Consider the following 19,133-nt stretch of genomic DNA (forward strand, 5'->3'; position numbering starts at 1 on the left):
AGTGTGTGTTTGGTTCTGATCATGTTCTATAGAATATGATATCAGAATCCAAATTTTGTTAACTGCTGGTAAACATTATATATCAGGTACTAAAATATTTATACAAATAATTTACATTTTTGTCCAAATAAAAGTAATAAACAATTCGTGCATAACAAGGATATGTGCTAGTATAAACACAATGACAGAAAGGGAAAAAAATTCAAAAAGTGTTATGCAATATAATCTTAGTAAAGTGTGTGTGTGTGTGTGTGTGTGTGTGTGTTAGTTTTTTCCCGGACTCTGGGGGCTGCGGGGGCTGTCTGCATTCTGTTTGCTCTGGTTGATCCTGGCAGCTGCAACCAACGATGCTGCGACCCCTCCCGGATGGGTAGTGATGTTAGGATCATTCCTCAACTCTGCCCCAATAACTCCTTCAGCATCTCGACGTGTCACTGGTTTATCTGATGGTAACTTTGAAGCTGCGTCCTGAGATTAATCACATGCACAATTTTGTATCGCATTTCTTCATAGCAAAAGATAAATATTGGCGTTTAAAATTAATATATTTCCTGAAAACTAACCGCAAGAACTTCACTCAATTTGGTTTTCTCCTCGTATTGTGTAAGACGAGCATTTCTTGTTGCCGCGGATTGAGCTGCTGCAGCCACACCACCAGGGACGATGTTGGTACGGCCTGTTGCTCTGACTTCTGCAGCTTGTATTGCAGCTGCATCACTGTAATCAACTGCTTTGTTTCCTGATGTTAATGCTGTTGCTTCAAGTGCTTCACCAATGGTTATTTCGCCTCTTCGCTCACCAACCTTTTTATCAAAGGCGTCGTTTATCAGAAATCACACATACATTTAAAGGGCGTCTGAAAACGTGCATTTCATTTCGAAAAATGGATTTCAAATGACAAGATTTGAGTTGTTATATCAAATTCTCATATTTATACTAATATCTGAATGTTTTGCATTTCAAATGAAATCCAAATCCATATTCCCAAACAGATTATTTGTTTAAATTCAGAATTTCAAATGTGATCGAGGTTCCTAATTAGACCTCATGGGAATTCAACCATTTAAGAAATTGATTTGGATATTTATACAACAATATAGATCAAGCAACTCCAAGCTATACAAAAATGTATATTACTTTTCACTAACATGACTTGGGGCACACAACTAAAAACATATTTGCATGGTTCAGTGATCATTGGCGGAACCAGGATTTAAAACGACTTGAAAAAAAGATGTTATTTGTACCTCTTGTCTGACGACAGGACCACTAAGCTCAATCTTGTCATTTTTGGTTGCTAATGACTGCTCAAATTCCTCTCTTCTGGGTTGTTGGCTCATTCTGATAAAATCAATCCAAATTGATGATAATGGGATAAATGACAAAAATCAAGGTTGTGAGGAACTTAAATTGTAATGGAAGAAAGTGCATGCACCTAAATATGGATAACCATACACTAGCCATGAAACCTATTGGGCAACCGTGAAGAAAGCATTGGACTCAGTCTTGCCATGTAAAAGTCGTTTTTGTTACATTTTTTCAGCCAGAAATACATTTCTCCTTGCTTCACTTGACACTCTGTCTTAATATATTTTTTTTGGATTTTAATGTTCAACTGAATAGTTGTATAATGGGAAAAATATCAAAGTGGTGATTCGTTCCATTCAAATATATCAAGTAAGTCACCACTTTCCATTTTGGCTCAAATTGGTCACCGAAGTACCTCTTTTGTTCAGCCCGTTAGATTCAAACAAGCGGAACGATCGTTTTTAACATTAAATATTAAAATAAACGTTAAATCAATAGAAGATATTCACGTGGAGATGAGTTGGCATGCTAATTAGATTAAGACAAAATAAAATCCAAAGAATCTCAGACAAATATAACATGTATATGTATATGTCCTTCATTTCCCGCGCATATATGTATGTATATTGTGTATATTTGTCTCAGATTCTTTGAGTTTTATTTTGTCTTAATCCAGTCAGCATGCCAACTCATCTCCACATGGCGGTCTTATGCTAATTTATTGTTTGTTTCAACGTTTAACGTTAAAAATCACCATTCTGCTTGTTTGACTCTAACGGGTTGAACAAAAGAGGTACTTCGGTGACCAATTTGAGTCAAACTGAAAAGTGGTGACTTACTTGATATATTTGAATGGAATGAGTCACCAATTTGATATATTTCCCGTTGTATAACTAACCAGATGGCCCGCCCTGGAACTTACATATTTGTGGCTTGTTTCGTTAATGCTGGGTTAAAAACTTAAAAATGAATAGTATGTTATTAAGAAAATTATAATTTATATTTTAATATTCAAAATAATTCATAATATTATATATATTAAATTATATTATTAAAATTTAAGATACAAAAGTTTGATCCATTACAATTATTATTATTAGATTATAACTGTTATTACTTAAATCAAATTGATTAGGATCGTAATTATAAATTTTCAATATTTCATTATGATTTTATTAAAAGTTTGATGGTTTGAATCCTGTCAACAACATATTAAAATAAATTATTAATTTAAATACAAATAAGAATACTATTAATTATTATAATTTCACGTGCATCACACAGATTATAGAGTGATATACATATACATACAATTACTCAAATACAATCGTTATAATAAAAGTTAAATACAAATTAAGAAAAACCATTTGTAGAAAAACCATTCTACAAACATCATTCATCCTTGGTGAAGATTTATTCCGATCCCTCAATCCAACTCGTGCTGGCTAAAATCTCACCAAGACTTCGAATAGGTTTGGAATCCGACTCGCGCTTACTAAAACTTCGAACTGGTTCTGGTAAAGGTGCTAAACAATCCAAGAACCCAAACTTAGCCCTATTATGGTTCAACTAGACCCAGCCCAACCCTCGACCCTATACAGACTCCATCAAGGCGCATTTTTCTTAATTGCATTAATTTATTGTTATGGATCAAAAATCGAAGGGTGAGCTTCGTGCTTTTTGACTGCTGTTGTGAGTCGGAACTCAAACGGATCCTTACAAGATGCCTACGTTTCTTCAGCGGGGTGAAGAATTAAGTCAAAAACGTAGTTCTAAATTGGAGGAGTAGCCCCTTTATATAGTGATCTATGGGTTAAAGATTGATTAGAAGTAGGATCTCAGGTGTTAGATAGAAGTAGGTACTTGAGTTTGAGATAGGATATGACCGATCCTTGATCCTTACCTTGAGTTGTTGGAGGTCATCTAGGACTCTAGATAGTCATCTATGAAAATCAGAGTCCTTGTAGGACTCTTGGAGTCTTAGATTCATCAATCTGACTCCTAGTCAGAGTAGGATTCGAGGTTCGGGCCTCGACAGGGATGGGGGCTCGTTCCTTGAGATTGGACAGCCCATGTTTCTCTAACGTGGGTGTACAACGAGCTTTTTATAGCCTCAATTTACTAGCTACGAATTTTGGATGATAGATCACGAACCCGGGCCTTCTTTCTTAGGCTTTTATCACACATGGACCTTCTATAATCCAATAATTATTAGGATTAATTTCAGACCCATATCATTTGCCCTCCAATTTTGGATAAGCTTCGTAGAAACTTTTCTAAAGTTTTAGAACATGGGATTCGTTCAAGGCAGCCGCATTTGAGGGACTTTGAGGGCATTCTTCCACTAATAGCATTAGACGACTTCTTCAGCCTTTTCAAGAACTTTTTACTGACTTTACGAGCCTTTTTATGGAGAAATTGTTCTTATAGTTCACGTCGTTTAGTGTCATCAAGCATTTTCATATTTTTGCAGGACTCAATTCTATTTTTTTTGGAATTTAATGATTTATTTCAAATTTTCTAGAATTTTCGGGCCAACAAGTAATTTTCAAAATAAATTGAAATTGAAATTTCAATTTTACGGAACTTTTCCAAAATCTTCGGAATTTTTCGGAGTTTTTTGAGGAAAATTAGGCACCTAGGTCGACCTTGGGGCTCACCCAGGTCGAGGGCGCTCGTCGGGCGCGATAAGGCGTTAGGCATCCAAGTCGACGCTGGAGCACACCTAGGTCGATTTAGGCTGCTCAGGGCACCCAAGTGGACGTTAGGGCACTCTTGGAGAGCTCCTCTAGCGCTCTTGGGAGCTAGGCATTCAAGTCGATGCTAGAGTTCACCTAGGTTGATTTAGGACGCCCAGGTCGACGGTGGGACGCTCTTTGGGCGCTAGAGCTCACCCGGATCGATTTAGGACGCTCAAGGTGCCCAAGTCGGCGGTCGGACGCTCTTTGGGTGCTTCTCTGGCGCTAGAGCTCACCCAAGTCGATTTGAGGCGTTGAGGGAGCCCAAGTCGACTCTGGGGCGCTCTTCGGGCACTTCGTTGGTACTCTTGGGCGCGTCTCGGGTGCTAGAGCTCACCTAGGTTGATTTAGGTTGCTCAGGATGCTCAGGTCGACGTTGGGGCGCTTCTCGGGCACTAGTGCTCACCCAGATCGATTTAGGATGCTCAGGACGCCCAGGTCGATGTTGGGGCGCACTTCGGGTGTTGGGTGTCCAAGTCGATGCTGGACCTTACCCAGGTCGATTTAGGGCGCCCAGGTCGACGTTGGGGCGCTCTTTGGGCGCTTCTCGGGCGCTCTTAAGTTTAATCATGGGTTAAACTTGTTAAATCATGAGTAATCATTTGATTATACAACTATTAAGTATAATCATGACTGATAATCATCTGTTAATGTCATTAGCTAATCCTTTAATAAAGATTAGGCCTTAACTAAGATTTTAGGGGCCCTTTTTAGGCTAATCCCTTGATTAGGGGTCTATTGAGATTTCTTTGAACATCCAGATCTACATGTTCCAGGGGCTGAAGTGTAGACCTCATTGAGCTCTAATTAAGCTCCTTTTGTTCATCCAGGTCTATTGGCTCCAAGAGCAGGGGTAGACCTCATTGAGCTCTATATAAGCTCTTCTTGACCATCCAGGTCTACAAGCTCCAAGGGTTGGAGGATAGACCTCATTGAGCTCTATTTGATCATCCAGGTCTATTGGCTACAAGAGCTCGAGTATAGATCTCATTGAGATCTAATTAAGCTCTATTTGACCATCAAGGTCTACTCGCTCCAAGAGCTAGATGATAGACCTCATTGAGCTCTAATTAAGCTCTTCTTGACCATCCAGGTCTACAAGCTCCAATCGCTGGAGGATAGACCTTTTTGAGCTCTAATTAAGCTCTATTTGACCATCCAGGTCTATTGGCTACAAGAGCTGGAGGATGGATCTGATTGAGATCTAATTAAGCTCTATTTGACCATCCATGTCTATTGGCTCCATGAGCTAGAGGATAGACCTTGTTGAGCTCTAATTAATCTCTATTTGACCATCCAGGTCTATTGGCTCCAAGAGCTAGAGGATAGACCTCATTGAGGTTGAATTAAGAGTTTAAAATGTGTTAAAGTCGAGCCTTTCAGAACTCACGGTGTCGAGGTAGCTTATAGTCCAATTGACACTAATCTTTTGTTTGTTGTTCAATCATGAATTAATATATCGCTTAATTTGTTCAAACATGAATAATCAATTAGTTACACAACTATTAAGTTGAACAGTAGTCACCCGTACATATCACAGGCCAATCTTTTAACTAAGAATGAGCCTTGACTAAGGTTTTAGGGGCCCTTTCTAGGCTAATTTCATAATAGGATTCTACTGGGCCTTATCAGGCTAAAGCTTGGAAGAATCAAGCTGAGGGCCACAGAAAGACCGTAGAATCCCTATTTTGATTCATTCATTTTAGATAAACAAATACTCAAGGAAAACATTGAAACACTAGATAAGGAACAATCCTCGAGATATTTTATTGAAACTATAGTAGAAGAGATAAACAACTGAAATCAACTAAGTTTGAAACTAAATGACCGTGGTCTATCATACCTTATTCAATGGTCATCTACTTACTAAGACGATCAAACATAATAAATTTTCAAGTTGGTGGCTTGCCAACTCCTTGCAACCTCAACTCCATCCAGGGTCTGAAGCTTGTACTAAATCCCCTTTTCTGAAGAATCGTTCCTTGACTCGGATATTGTAGCAATAGGAAGCTCGTTTCTGGCTTTCCACTAATTTCATATTGGCCTGATCTTGGACCTCACATATCATATAGAGAGAGCAAGTCTCATTCCTTCTTTATTGGCTTTTGGCTCAAACTGTTGGTCCCTAGTGGAGGTGTGAGTAATTTTGAAAGGCACCACTGCTTCGGCTCCATAAGCTAACTGAAAGACTACAAGTCTTGAGTCTCCACAGACCTTTAGTTTCTTGACTCTCAAAGTTCTAGCTAGTCCAAGGCCAACCATTAAGTCTTCACATTCAGCCTCGTTGTTTGTTGTAAGAAAGTCCAGCTTTATAGAATACCCAATGATGAACCCATTAAGGGTTTGGAGCACAAGCCATGCACCACTAGTTTTTGTTTTTGAAGCTTCGTCAAAAAGCTCCTTAGGTTTCTCCTCTTCTTTGGGTTCCTCTACCTTACTCTCCTGCCCCACGACTTCCTGGTTGTTAATGGTGCATTCAACTAGGAAGTCATCCAGAGCTTGAGATTTGATTGCCACCCGTGGCTTGTATCAAATGTTGAATTCTCCGTGGTCTACTGCCCATTTAATCAATCTTCCATTAGCCTTCACTAGCATATCATCGGCATAGACCTTCATGGTCTTCCCAGTTAGATGATCAAACGTCATAACCTTTTCTGGTTAATATAGATACAAGGAGATAGGAACCAAGTCTTCAATCGGTAGAACCTGCCCCCCACCCCCGACTCCACCGGGTTTCAAGGCTGTAACATAACAACTCCTGGCCGTTATTTGGTATCCTTTTCCTTCTCCAACTCCTTTCCCTGTTAGGAACTTGATTTTTTTCAAGTAGTATGTGGATGTTATGGCTTTAAAGTCAGAATCATCAAAGATTAACGTAACCTCGGTCTGGCCCTCTTCGGGGTTTCTCCAACAATAAACATCACTTCTCTAGCATAAGCCTTCTTTGAGTTACCAGAAGTACCAGCAGCGGTTGGGCCTCCAGATATTACATTATTCACAGGCCCTCAAGGTAAGTTCTCCTATCACGGTCATCAGTGTCCCTATCGCAACTATCATCGTCGCGGGGATTCCTATCTCCGTCCTTGATATACCTAAACAACTTGCCTTTCTGGATCAAATTAAAATTCAATCTCATCCTTCAACTGCAGACAGTCAGCGGTCTTATGTCCCATATCTTTATGAAATCTACAATATAGGTCCTTGTTCCTCTTTTCTGGGTCAGTCCTAATGGGCTTCGGCCACGAACTTCTCGCTCTTTCTCAATTTCCATTAGAATCTGACTCTTGGGGGCATTTAGCCTCGCATACTCAGTGAACCTCGGTCCTGATTGCTTCTTGGTGGATGACTTTTGACCATCTTCCGTCTTCAAATACTTATTATCAGCATCATATTCAATATCGTTCCCCCGCTTCTTAGAGTCCATGGTTGGCCTTGGTTGTTCAAGGATTTTTCCATGATTTCCTCTGCCTTAATATATTTTCCGGCCCTTTCTTGGAGCTCATTTATGTTATCAGGGGCCCTCTTGGCTAGTGAGCGACGAAAATTGTCGTCCGTGATTCCTTGTTGAAGGGCGATCATCGCTACCTTTTGGTCCGAATCCGGGACCTTGAGTGCCTCCTTGGTGAACCTATTCATGTAGTCTCAAAGGGACTCGTTCCTGCCTTGGTGAAGGTTCATTAACAAAGCAGAACTCTTGGCATGGGTCTTTCTTCCAATAAACTGGCCTATGGAAGCCCTACTCAAGTCTGAAAACGAGGATATAGAGTTTGGGGGTAAACGACTATACCAGTCTTGAGCCATCCCGTTTAAAATATGGGGAAAAACTCGACACTTGATGGCCTCCGTGACTAGTTGCAACAACAAAGAATTCATAAATGTCCGTACATGACTGACAGGATCACTCGTTCCATCATAAGCCTTAATAGTGGGCAATTTGAATTTCCTTGAGATCCTTGCTGTCATGATCTCCTCCGTGAATGGTGGAATCGGGTTATCTGGATCACCAACAGCCAAAAAGTGATTTTATTTATACATGAGTTTTGAGGGTTCTCGGCCCTTGATTGAGGTTCGGGCGGTTGCTACCTTGCCTGGATTACCAACATATCTCTCTTCAGTTGAGCAATTTGCTCTTCAAAAGCTCGAATCCGGTTCTCATATTCCTGATTCGTAGGTCCACGGGACTCGGGATTATTCTGTCTAGGATGGTGTTGGGAGCCTCGGCCCCGATCTCCATCCCTCCTTCTGCGTGATGGAACATCATAATCCCTATCCGACTCTTCAGATGAGTCGTAATCCGTCAGATAAGCATCATATTCATTCGTGGGTCCTCTCGTTGTCATCACGACTGTTGAATAATGAGTCCCAGCATCGAAGGTTATCGCCATAAGACTAGTCATGGGGGGCATAGTGCCGAAGATCACGGTACTGAGGTTTGAGCGGCGGTGGTTGCGCCACTGCCGATAAGGGTCAACGTGACTGGTGGTGCGATGGTGACTGGATTTGAGGTTCTAGCCATGTGGGTGGAGAGCGGAATTGGTTGGGTGGAGGTTCCGGCGGTGACCTGAGAAAAGGGTGGATGCTGGGTTTTGGTCTTGTCTCCGGCCGAAGAAGTATGAACTTCTTAGCATAATCTAGTGGATCCCATGGTTGTTGTCTTCTTCCCACAGAAGGTGCCAACTGTTATGGATCAAAAATCGAGGGGTGAGCTTCGTGCTTTTAGACTGCTCTCCTGAGTCGGAACCAAACGGGTCCTTACGAGATGCCTACGTTTCTTCAGCTGGATGAAGAATCAAGTCAAAAACGTAGCTCTAGATTGGAGGGCTAGAGCCCTTTGTATAGTGATCTCTTGGTTAAAGATCGATTAGAAGTAGGATCTCAGGTGTTAGAGATCTAGTAGAAGTAGGTATTTGAGTTTGAGATTGGATAGGACTGATCCTTGATCCTTATCCTGAGTATTTGGAGGTTATTAAGGACTCTAGATAGTCATCTCAGAAAATCAGAGTCCTTGTAGGACTCTTGGAGTCCTAGATTCATCAATCTGATTCCCAGTCAGACTAGGATTCGAGGTTTGGGCCTCGACAGGGCTGGAGGCTCGTGCCTTGAGGTTGGACAGCCCATGCATGTTTCTCTAACGTGGATGTCCAACGGGTTTTTTATAACCTTAATTTATTAGCTACGAATTTTGGATTATAGATCACGAACTCGGGCCTTCTTTCTTAGGTTTTTATCACATCTGAGCCTTCTATAATCCAATAATTATTAGGATTAATTTCAGACTCATATCATTTATACTCGATTATTAATTTAGTGGTTTGTATGAGAGTAATATCTCCCATATATATACATATACATAAAGATATAAATATAAACCATGTGAAATCTTGTCTATGATGTCACTCACTCCTAATATGACATCATTCATCCACGACCCATCCACGACCCCATACAATCCATCTCAAGTCCATTGGAGCCTCACTCCAGCCCATTGGAGCCTCACTGAGACAAGCTCTAAACAAATCCAAGAGTCTCCACCACTATACGAGGCCCCTCCCAGCTCCATTAGGCCCTACCTAAGTCTCACCAAGTCCTAAATCCGAGTCCATTCCTCACAACCTTTTCTAGTACATTGATTTCTATTTGATATTTATTAAACTGATTTTTATGGGAGTAGAAAATTGTATATATGCAAATAAAGATGTAAGGGACAACATGTAGTCGACATTCATTTTATTTATATTATCTGCATATAAATTGTGAATATCTTATTTTAAAGACCATACTTCATGCTAATTTTACAAAATATATACTTGTGTAATTTATAATTTGCAGTTTAAGTGTTTTTTCGATTTGGTTTCAAACAAAAATTTTTGTCATTATGCACCCTAATGTTTAAAAAGCGCTTCGATATGCACCCCTTTGATCATATTCCGTCAATTTGACTGTTAAATTTAACGGCTGGAGGGGTAAAACAGTAATTTTGTATGGAAAGAATCATCAGATGGAAGTCTACAAAATTACTATTTTACCCCTGTAGCCGTTAATTTTAACAGTCAACTTGACGGAATATGGTCAAAGGGGTACATATCGAAGCGCTTTTTAAACATTATGGTGCATAATGACAAGAAATTTTGTTTGAGACCAAATCGAAAAAGCGCTTCAACTTATGGGGTGTAAAGTGTAATTTACTCAATATACTTTTACAAAGTTAGATAACCATTAATCTTGATCTTGAAAAATTATTGCTACCATTTATCTTGATCCAAAAATAATTATTGCTATATTTTATTATATTAGTAAATAAATTATAGCGTAAGTGCACTATATATTATATAATATAAAATTCAAGTTTGAAATTTTTATTCACATAAAATAACAAATTACAATTTGGATATATGACAAAAGAAACTTTTTCATGAACATCATTATTTGTATACTTTTTTCTTTTTAGGTTGATAAATACAGTAACACGTGAGACAATAACATACAATTGATCATGAGTGAGAGTATAACTAGAAGTAGAAGAACATTTTCTTATTTACATTAACCCAAATCGTCATTGCAAAACATACATGTACTGGCAACTGTCATACAAAAAACTATTTCAAGTTTTTGTCACGAGCGTCATAATAAATCTTGGGATAATATATATGCAGTTTTCGGATGACATCTCATAACTATCTCATACTCAATTTTTCATTTAAATAATGTTTTACAACCATCAATGTACATTGACAAATAATAAGAATATGATTTATAATTCCTTGTTAACATGATTACAACATCAATTTTTAACTTAAACTCATGATTAGGAATTCCAGGCACGTCAATGGAATTGAAAAGGTCCATAGAGAAATTTGAATTATGATCATTTATGTCAAGGGGCGGGCCTAGGATTCTAAACTTACCGTGACCTGAGCATTTTTTTTTGCACGTCCAATGAGAAGACAAATAAGCAAACTATCTTATAAATGTAAAAGCAAAAATCAAATAGTTCAACTATTTACTTGCAGCCTCACATATGCAAAGACTAGTAATAACGATTTTGGATGGCCGGGGTTAAAACACTTGTGCATCCTATTCATTATCCAAAATCTGATTGAAAGGATTTCCCACTTGATCAGTTACCTCTTCTACTTGATTTTCCCTATTTCTCCCAGTTTCCCTCTTAAGTTCATTTGTGTGTGTGTGTGTGTGTCTATATATATATATATATACCAGGCTAGTGCTCAAATGAGAACCCCAACTAATGTGAGATATGATATCTAATCTCAGCCCCACATTTTTATCCCTAAATTAAGTCACATCCGCACATTTTATAACCCACCCATCCACCCACCCACCCATTGCCTCCTCTGTCTCTCTCGATTGTCTCCCCTCCACCTCCTCCAACCCACCACCATCACGCACAGCCCACCACCATCACGCACAACCGCCCACTACCATCAAACACCAGATCTATTGTCTCAAATACACGCGCCCCTGCTTTCATCCCCTCCCCCGCCCCCGCCTGTCGCGAGCTCCGCCGCCACCGCGACCTTCATCTCCGACTCCTCCCCCGTACATGCACCGTGGCAGTTCTCGCTCATCCCCCGACTCCAGCCTCATCTCCTTTCCATTCTCCACTCTAACCTTCAATATCCATCCGCCATTCCCTTCGACATGTATGTAGCAAATCTGAGATATTTTGTATGGAGGATGTATGTATGGCTGAGATTAGTTGGGGGTTTTTGGTGGTGTTTTTGATATTCCGACGGTGATTTTGTTTTGTAGTTGGTGATTTTTCGAATCTGAGGTAGATGGTGGTGGTGTGGTGGTTTTAATTTTCAGATGTTGATTTTTGGTTTTCTGGCGGTGATTTTAAGTTATCCGGTGGTGATTTTATTTTATAGTTGGTGGTTTTTCGGATTTGGGGGGTGGTGGAGGTGGTTTGTAGATTGTGGAAGTGTGGTGATTTTCATTTTCTGGCGTTGATTTTTGGTTTTCTGGGGTGATTTTTAGTTTTCTGGTGGTGATTTAATGTTTTCCAGTGGTGATTTTATGTTTGCCGGCAGTGATTTTCTAGTGGTCGTCGGAGCTCGTGGTGGTCGCCGGAGCTCGTGGTGGTGGTCAACGGTGGTTGAAGGTGATAGGTAGTTGAATTAGAAGATGATAAAATATTAAAATATTAAATGAATGGTGAGAGATAAATATAATGTATTTAAATGAGTGGCTGAGATTAGATCTCATATCTCACCATAAGATTGGTTCTCACTGGAGCATGACTCTGTACATACATACATATATATATATATATATATATATATGTATGTATGTATGTATTTATGTATGTATGTATGTATGTATGTATCTCTTCTTTCTCTGCCAATCTCTTAAATATCTTCATTAAATTCCTATTTGTTATAAGAGGTTGGTGTTCCATCTTATAAGCGTACTTGAATGTAGGAAACACATAACCCAACATCAAACCTAATTTTTTAGCTTCATCTTCATATTCAATGACAACATTCAAATTGTTACACTTATCTATATCTACTTTTACATCAACAATAGTGGTCTTCAAAAAGAATTTTAACACTTTGTTATCACCCATTTTGCAGATATATGAAGCAACTAACAAAAGCATACTTGTAAGAAGATTAACAGGTGAAAATGTATATATATCCCTACAAGAACAAATATGTATATATATGTGCATGCATCTCAAACAAACACTACGACTACTCATATATGCATTACACGAACAAGAAGAGGGTAGAGGATAGAGAAATCAGTACATGTAATCGAGATTGATAACGAAGAAGATGCAAGTGACGACGATCGACAAACCCCCCTTCACTATGCAGAGTTTTGCTTGTTATAAGTCTGTGTTTGGGGATTTTTCTCTTTTTCTTCTATTCAACACGTGTAATCGTATTTTAATTGTATTCTGTATTATTTTCAATTGTTAATACACGCTTAAATACTTAAATGCTTCTGTACTAACGTTTGCTTAATGATTACTCGACGGAATGATTTTTAACTGTCTAATGACAAACACAATGGTACTAATACTCCGAGTATCAAATACTCAAACAAACATGAAATTCAGACACAGATCCATACAGACAGAACACATTAGCAGACATAAAAAAGATGAATTTAATATTTGTCATAATCCCGTTGGACATTCATCCAGCAACCCACATATGGTGGGTAATTAAATGCCTCCGGGCATGACCCAAATGATGAATCCACATTTTCACAAATCACAGTTTAACAGGAAATACAAATAGAAAGGAAAAGGAAAAAAATAAATAAAATCCCACAAGTCGGTTCAACGCTTTTATTTCTCTTTTCTCCATTTCAAAACCTGTCCCCTCTTCATCTACTTATACACACGCATATACTTACAACTATACACTCCCTCGAAACTCACAAAAATGGCGGACCGAGGCTTAAAAGTGATCGACGGAGCAGACCTTCGATCCACCGATCTCACTCTGCCGGAGCTTACTTCCACCGTCACCGGCGATCATCTCATCAAACTCGTAGAATCCGCCGTTTCCGCTTCACTCTTTGGCCTTACATTGCCGGAATATCTCAAGTCTTCAGCTCTCCGCCGTCTCGACATCGGCGAGTCTTTTGCGACCAAGGAGTTTCAAGTCGACGAAGCTCGTGTTGTTGCTAAAGACTTTATCGCCGCCATCGCCGATCAACTTCAAGGTCTTTTACACGATTTTAATTTCTTCGTGTCGTGTAATTATCATGTATATGCATGTGTAGTAGTTATGAGAATGATTTGATTTTGCTGAATTGAGTTTGTTGGATAAGTAATTGAGTTGTTGACTGTATAAACCGATTCGTTGACTGGATTACAAATTACATTTTACTAGTATATCAATTGCTTTACATTGATAGAGCTGGCTTGGCGGAAATAACGATGAGATGGTGAGGTGCTTACTGCGAATTGTGAATTCAGATCATGTGCAACTTCTCGAATAATCAATTTTACAATAGTCACAAGGAACTGCTGAAATATGATTCTATATATCTGCATGGAATTTGAATTTTTATGATATTAAGTAGTTGCAGTAATTTTTTGAATGTCTAATCAAAATAGAGTTGAAGGACTTTTAATACAGGTTCTATATGCTATTGGATTGTGTGTGGGTATTACTTTGCGTACTTAAAGGTTGGTAAATTTGTTGTGAATGAGCCAAGTTTATAGAATAGAGTTGTTCAACATAAAGAGAGCATGATTTGCCAAGAGAAAAATATTCTAGTGGAAGTTTTTTAATAAAGGACAAGATTAGTTATATGAAACTTAATCTCCTTTGTGATGCAGCGGAGTCGAATTCATACAATATAAAGTTTGTAATAATTTTTGTACATTTTATGTTTCCGGAATTCCTAAAGTAATGGAAGTCAATGGAATGAGGGCCTTGTGCTTTAAAAGCCAATATATAGCTACCGCCTGGTTTCTGAAGTTTATGTACACTCTAATCTAAACCACTTTCTTTATGTATTCTTTACGAGATTAGTTTATCATGTCATTAGCTATATGTCAAATTGTGACTTTTAAATAGGTTCATGTCAGTTGGATGGCCATTTCAAGACATGCCAGAAGAATTGCTTTATGTAAACTGTATTCTGTTTCTCCCTTTCAACTTTTTATTTTGGAAAAGATAGAGAATCAAGAAGTGCGATGGTTATCCTAGTTTGAGTTCGAGTCTAACCTCCACACTTTCACTGCTTAAAAATATTTTGACTATTCAAGAAAAAAAAATATATTCATTACAAAGCTATCTGCAGTTCTTAGATAAGACATGAGAAGGTTTTTCTCCCAAGTGACTGGTTTACCAATTAATTACTGTCTTGACTAGTCGACTTTAAACTGATAAATCCATTTAGTAGTCCCTATTAAAAGAAAGTTTTTGCTTTTCAGAAATAAATGTTTTAAATTAGATAAGAATAGGGAATTGTTATAATGTTCTGCTAGACCCGTTAAAAATGCAAAAGTATTAAAGATTAGATGGGTATAGTTTTTCCTTTGTATGGAGATTTAACTAAAATTATAATCTGTTACTTCTAGATTGGTCAAAGAACAATTTGTACAAAACATTTGTTTGCTTGTCATCAGTGTAAAGAGGATGTAGTTTGTTGTTTACTATGAATTTTTTGCTTTCAGATGATCCTCTTGTTGTAGCTGTTCTAGATGGGAAACCTATTAGTATGTTTTTGGAGGATGAAGATGATTTTGCAATGTTGGCAGAAGATCTTTTCACTGATTTAGATACCGAAGATACAGGAAAGATTAGTAAAAAGGAAATAAGAAATGCTCTAGCCTGTATGGGTGTTGAAATGGGCATTCCTCCTCCTTCAGGTTAGTTTTTATTTTCATTTTGAAACTCTGTGAAACTGTGATTTTAACAATTCTCTAAAACAATTTATACCTAATTTTGAGGATACTTGACAATCTAATTTATGTGTCAAAAGTTTATTTGTGTTCCAAGTGAACATGTTGCTTCCATGTAACAAGGTTATGGATGATCATAGTTTATAGCTACCTCTGTTGTCACCGAACTTCTTTAAATAGTTCATACTCTGTATGTGTTTTGCTAGAGATGGCGCTTGTCCAAATATACTGATTCTTTAGAAAGTTTGAAAATGGTACCAAAGTCAGTATATAAATGTTATTCTATATGAAAAAGGTCTTTGACCAGCCAGTAAGTCTTTCCGTCCCACTCGCTAGCGACTGAGAATTTTCAGCTACAATATGAATTTTTTAGCATATTGGACACGAACTAAGACATTGTTAAATTAATATAGTGACTGAAATTGCTCAGCTATGGTATGTTTAGCATATTGGACCCAAAATAAGACTTTAACTTAATTTAATAGAACGAGTTAGAATGATACTACAATATCTTGAAGATGTAAATATAATGAAATGGAGTGATTGAAGAATGGTACTATTCCTAACACTTTGCTAACATAATGAAATGGATCAATTATACCTGGTACACAGTGCCAATACTAATATCTATCTGTTAGGCGATGTGCTGTACTCACCTGTCAATTTTATGATTGAACAGAGTTTCCGCCTTTAAATGAAATCTTAAAGAAGCATGGAGCAGACGAAGACAAGCAACTGGGGCAGGCACAATTTGCACTAGTTCTGCAGGCAATTCTGCAAGATCTGGCAGATGCTTTGGCTAAGAAGCATATTGTCATTATCCAGAACATCAAGATCAGTAATGGATCTAAGCTAATTAAGGTAACTGGCGCCCTTCATTTCTTCTTTCTCAGGGAAGTTATTGGCTGCTGGGTAGCAATGCCATCCACTGGTTGTGAATATTAGTGAGATTGCCACTACTGTTTATTATTATAAATTCTTGCTGGTTACAGTAGTAAACTGCAAGAATATTTGACTACCTGTTTATTGTAGATTTTCTGGCCTACTAGGATGTTTATTACCGAAAGCTAGTCCTATATATTATATATTTCTAGGATGAAAATAATGCTAAAATAATGCTATGCGATTGGGAAATAGCATGTTTAAATACAGCCAGTTTTATATAATGCTATCAAATTTTTAACTATTGACCTGATCTCGTTTATGCGAATGCTTTGCAGCTATTGGCCAATGAAAAGCTTTTGAACAACACAATAGATAAGATATTGCAGGACAGCCATTTAGGGAACGATGAGCCAACTGAACAAGTAATTAGGCAATATCTCGAGGAAAATGGTGGGGAATTAGGGTTGCCACCAAAAGCAGCTGATGATGATGTGATTCTTTTGTATGATTCTATATTTGCTAATGTAGTTACTAAAAAGCAGAGTACTTCAGAGTCAGAGAAGGACGATTTTAAACTTCTGATGATAGAGATTCTTGGAAAATTCGCAGAGCAGCTTGAAATTAAACCTGTTCTTCATGATATTGACAACTGAAGTCTGAAGGGTGATCGAGCGGGCAACACTTCCTATCTGTATTGTTGGCCACTTATGTTTCGATATCATATATATGTATACATTATATACTGGATTTACTTGGGGACATATATCATGTAACTAACTGATACAAAATATTACAGCAAAAGACTTATGCAAGTTTACAAGTCCATGCAACTTTTTATTTTCCCTTCTGACTTCTGAGGTAGAATCATAGAAAGATAGCATATTATTAATATGATACTGAAACAGCTTGAATACTTCGATGAATATAACCAATACAAGTATGCTTTAAACTAAGCTTCTGCTATCCCTGCAGTAATCGCTAGCAGAGCACCCCTTTACGTTTGAAGTTTTATTAAATTTTGATCGAGTATGCTCTGTGTTTGAGTTGTAATAGGTTGGTTTTGTGTTCTTTTGCACTTGTCATGGCTAAAGCACTACAATATGTGGCCAAATATCATCAAAATTTATCTCTTATGATCAGTTAGCTATTAATTGAAATCTGATTGTGATTATTTGTGTAATATATACAGTTGAAAATGGAAAGTGGGAGTTAAGAAATGAACGGTAGAGGACTTGAAATGAATTGGCGGTAGTCCTGATCCCCAATTTATCTGGTAACAAACTCATTGTCTAAATTTAGAGTTGCAAAGGCTGGTTGGCTGAAATGCTTCTACAGCAAAACATAAAATTAAATGTACAATACAAATACAAATAAGAAGAGTTGTAATAATAGTTTCATTCTCTAGAATAACTCTCTTCTCATTTGCTGGCCGAGGCGGTTCATACTTGCTCCGCCACGGCCGGTGTATCATCGTAATCACCATCGTTGCCACCGTCGTCTTTAGCGACAAGCTTCATTAATAATTATCCCTAATTATTTCTGACAGTTTTGTTAGGACACAGATATACTCTCACGTATATTTATGGCAGATAAGGCGGAGAAAGCATGCACATCTTCGTGCTCAGAAATTGAGTTGTTGCAGCGTTTAGAACAGGTACCAGTGCCTACCAAGAAGAAACTGAACAAGCAAACATCCATGTCTGAAAAACCCCGGAATATGTTATGGGAGAGGCGCAGGAAACAACACAGGAAAAAGAAATCGTCAGACAGCAATGACGTTGGTAATGTGACAGACGAGGATCTCAAGGAGCTTAAAGGATGCATTGAGCTAGGTTTTGGATTCAATGAAGAGGAGGGATCACAAAAGCTGTGCAATACCTTGCCTGCTCTTGATCTTTACTTTGCTGTCAACAGACAGTTTTCTATGAGCCCTGTTCAGAGTCCAGGAAGAGCATCATGCCCTGCGCTTGGAGCCTCGTCTTCCTCACTTCCTGAAACCCGATCCTCATCTTTTATCAGCCCCAGCCCTAGAAGCGGTGATTCAGACCCATGGAAGATTTGCAGCCCAGGTGATGAAATATATCTAGCATCACAAAATCTATAAAATTCATACATTTTGCTCAGATTTTTCATCGGATTACATATCAGCCTAATTGTGTACTGGGTGTTTTTATTTACAGGTGAAAATCCACAACAAGTAAAGATGAAGCTAAGGCACTGGGCACAAGCAGTTGCATGTTCTGTAATGCAATCATCATCAGGAGGGGGAGGAGCTGGCTAAGCATATGTACACGCAGGAAAATATCGAAACAGAATAGGTTTAGCAGATTAATGGGAATCTCAGTTATCTGAGGATCAAACAGGAAGAGTTTAGGAATGGATGTCTTCTAGGATTGTTAGTTACTGATATCCTTGTATCATCAGCTAAGTATATAGGTAGCGGAACGATCTATTGTTTGATCACCATTGTATGCAAAACTTGTATGGCCCTCTTTCTCCTCTCCTGTGAGGAAAAACTTAATGCTCAACTGGTACCTGTATTGAATTTACTCCTTTTGTTCCTGTTGTTGCACATTGTTTCACTTTATTTCCTGTTTTTGATCCGGTTGAAACTGAGCATCCATGTGCTCAAGACCGGCCCAAGAGACTTGAGTGTCCAGACGGATTTTGAAAATGGTGCCCCTTATTTCCCAAGATCATAGAGAAAAAATTTACATAATCAAAAAATTGTTTGAAGATTAACCCAATCATTTCAAATGCATGTAAATATATATAGGTGCATAAATTTATCATTATATACTGCATAG

General features: G+C 38.2%; 3 protein-coding genes across 3 annotated transcripts; 2 read left to right on the forward strand and 1 right to left on the reverse strand.

Annotated features, from left to right (window-relative positions):
• Nucleotides 1-59: 59 nt before the first annotated feature.
• On the reverse strand, nt 60-1,468 carry LOC108202684 (late embryogenesis abundant protein 47). Its single transcript, XM_064084372.1, has 3 exons — nt 1,248-1,468; nt 564-803; nt 60-468 (listed from the first exon to the last, which is right to left on the reverse strand). The coding sequence occupies exons 1-3, from the start codon at nt 1,338-1,340 to the stop codon at nt 265-267; spliced, it is 537 nt and encodes a 178-aa protein (XP_063940442.1). The 5' UTR covers nt 1,341-1,468; the 3' UTR covers nt 60-264.
• Nucleotides 1,469-13,347: 11,879 nt separating this feature from the next.
• On the forward strand, nt 13,348-17,168 carry LOC108200574 (uncharacterized). The gene is made up of 4 exons (XM_017368777.2): nt 13,348-13,748; nt 15,214-15,408; nt 16,121-16,302; nt 16,662-17,168. Exons 1-4 carry the CDS (start codon nt 13,466-13,468, stop codon nt 16,977-16,979), a joined length of 978 nt encoding a protein of 325 aa, XP_017224266.1. The 5' UTR covers nt 13,348-13,465; the 3' UTR covers nt 16,980-17,168.
• Nucleotides 17,169-17,679: 511 nt separating this feature from the next.
• LOC108202230 (uncharacterized) lies at nt 17,680-18,875 on the forward strand. Its single transcript, XM_017370627.2, has 2 exons — nt 17,680-18,395; nt 18,507-18,875. Exons 1-2 carry the CDS (start codon nt 17,909-17,911, stop codon nt 18,605-18,607), a joined length of 588 nt encoding a protein of 195 aa, XP_017226116.1. The 5' UTR covers nt 17,680-17,908; the 3' UTR covers nt 18,608-18,875.
• Nucleotides 18,876-19,133: the final 258 nt, after the last annotated feature.

Source organism: Daucus carota, chromosome 9 (assembly GCF_001625215.2).
Source record: "Daucus carota subsp. sativus chromosome 9, DH1 v3.0, whole genome shotgun sequence".
NCBI lineage: Eukaryota > Viridiplantae > Streptophyta > Magnoliopsida > Apiales > Apiaceae > Daucus > Daucus carota.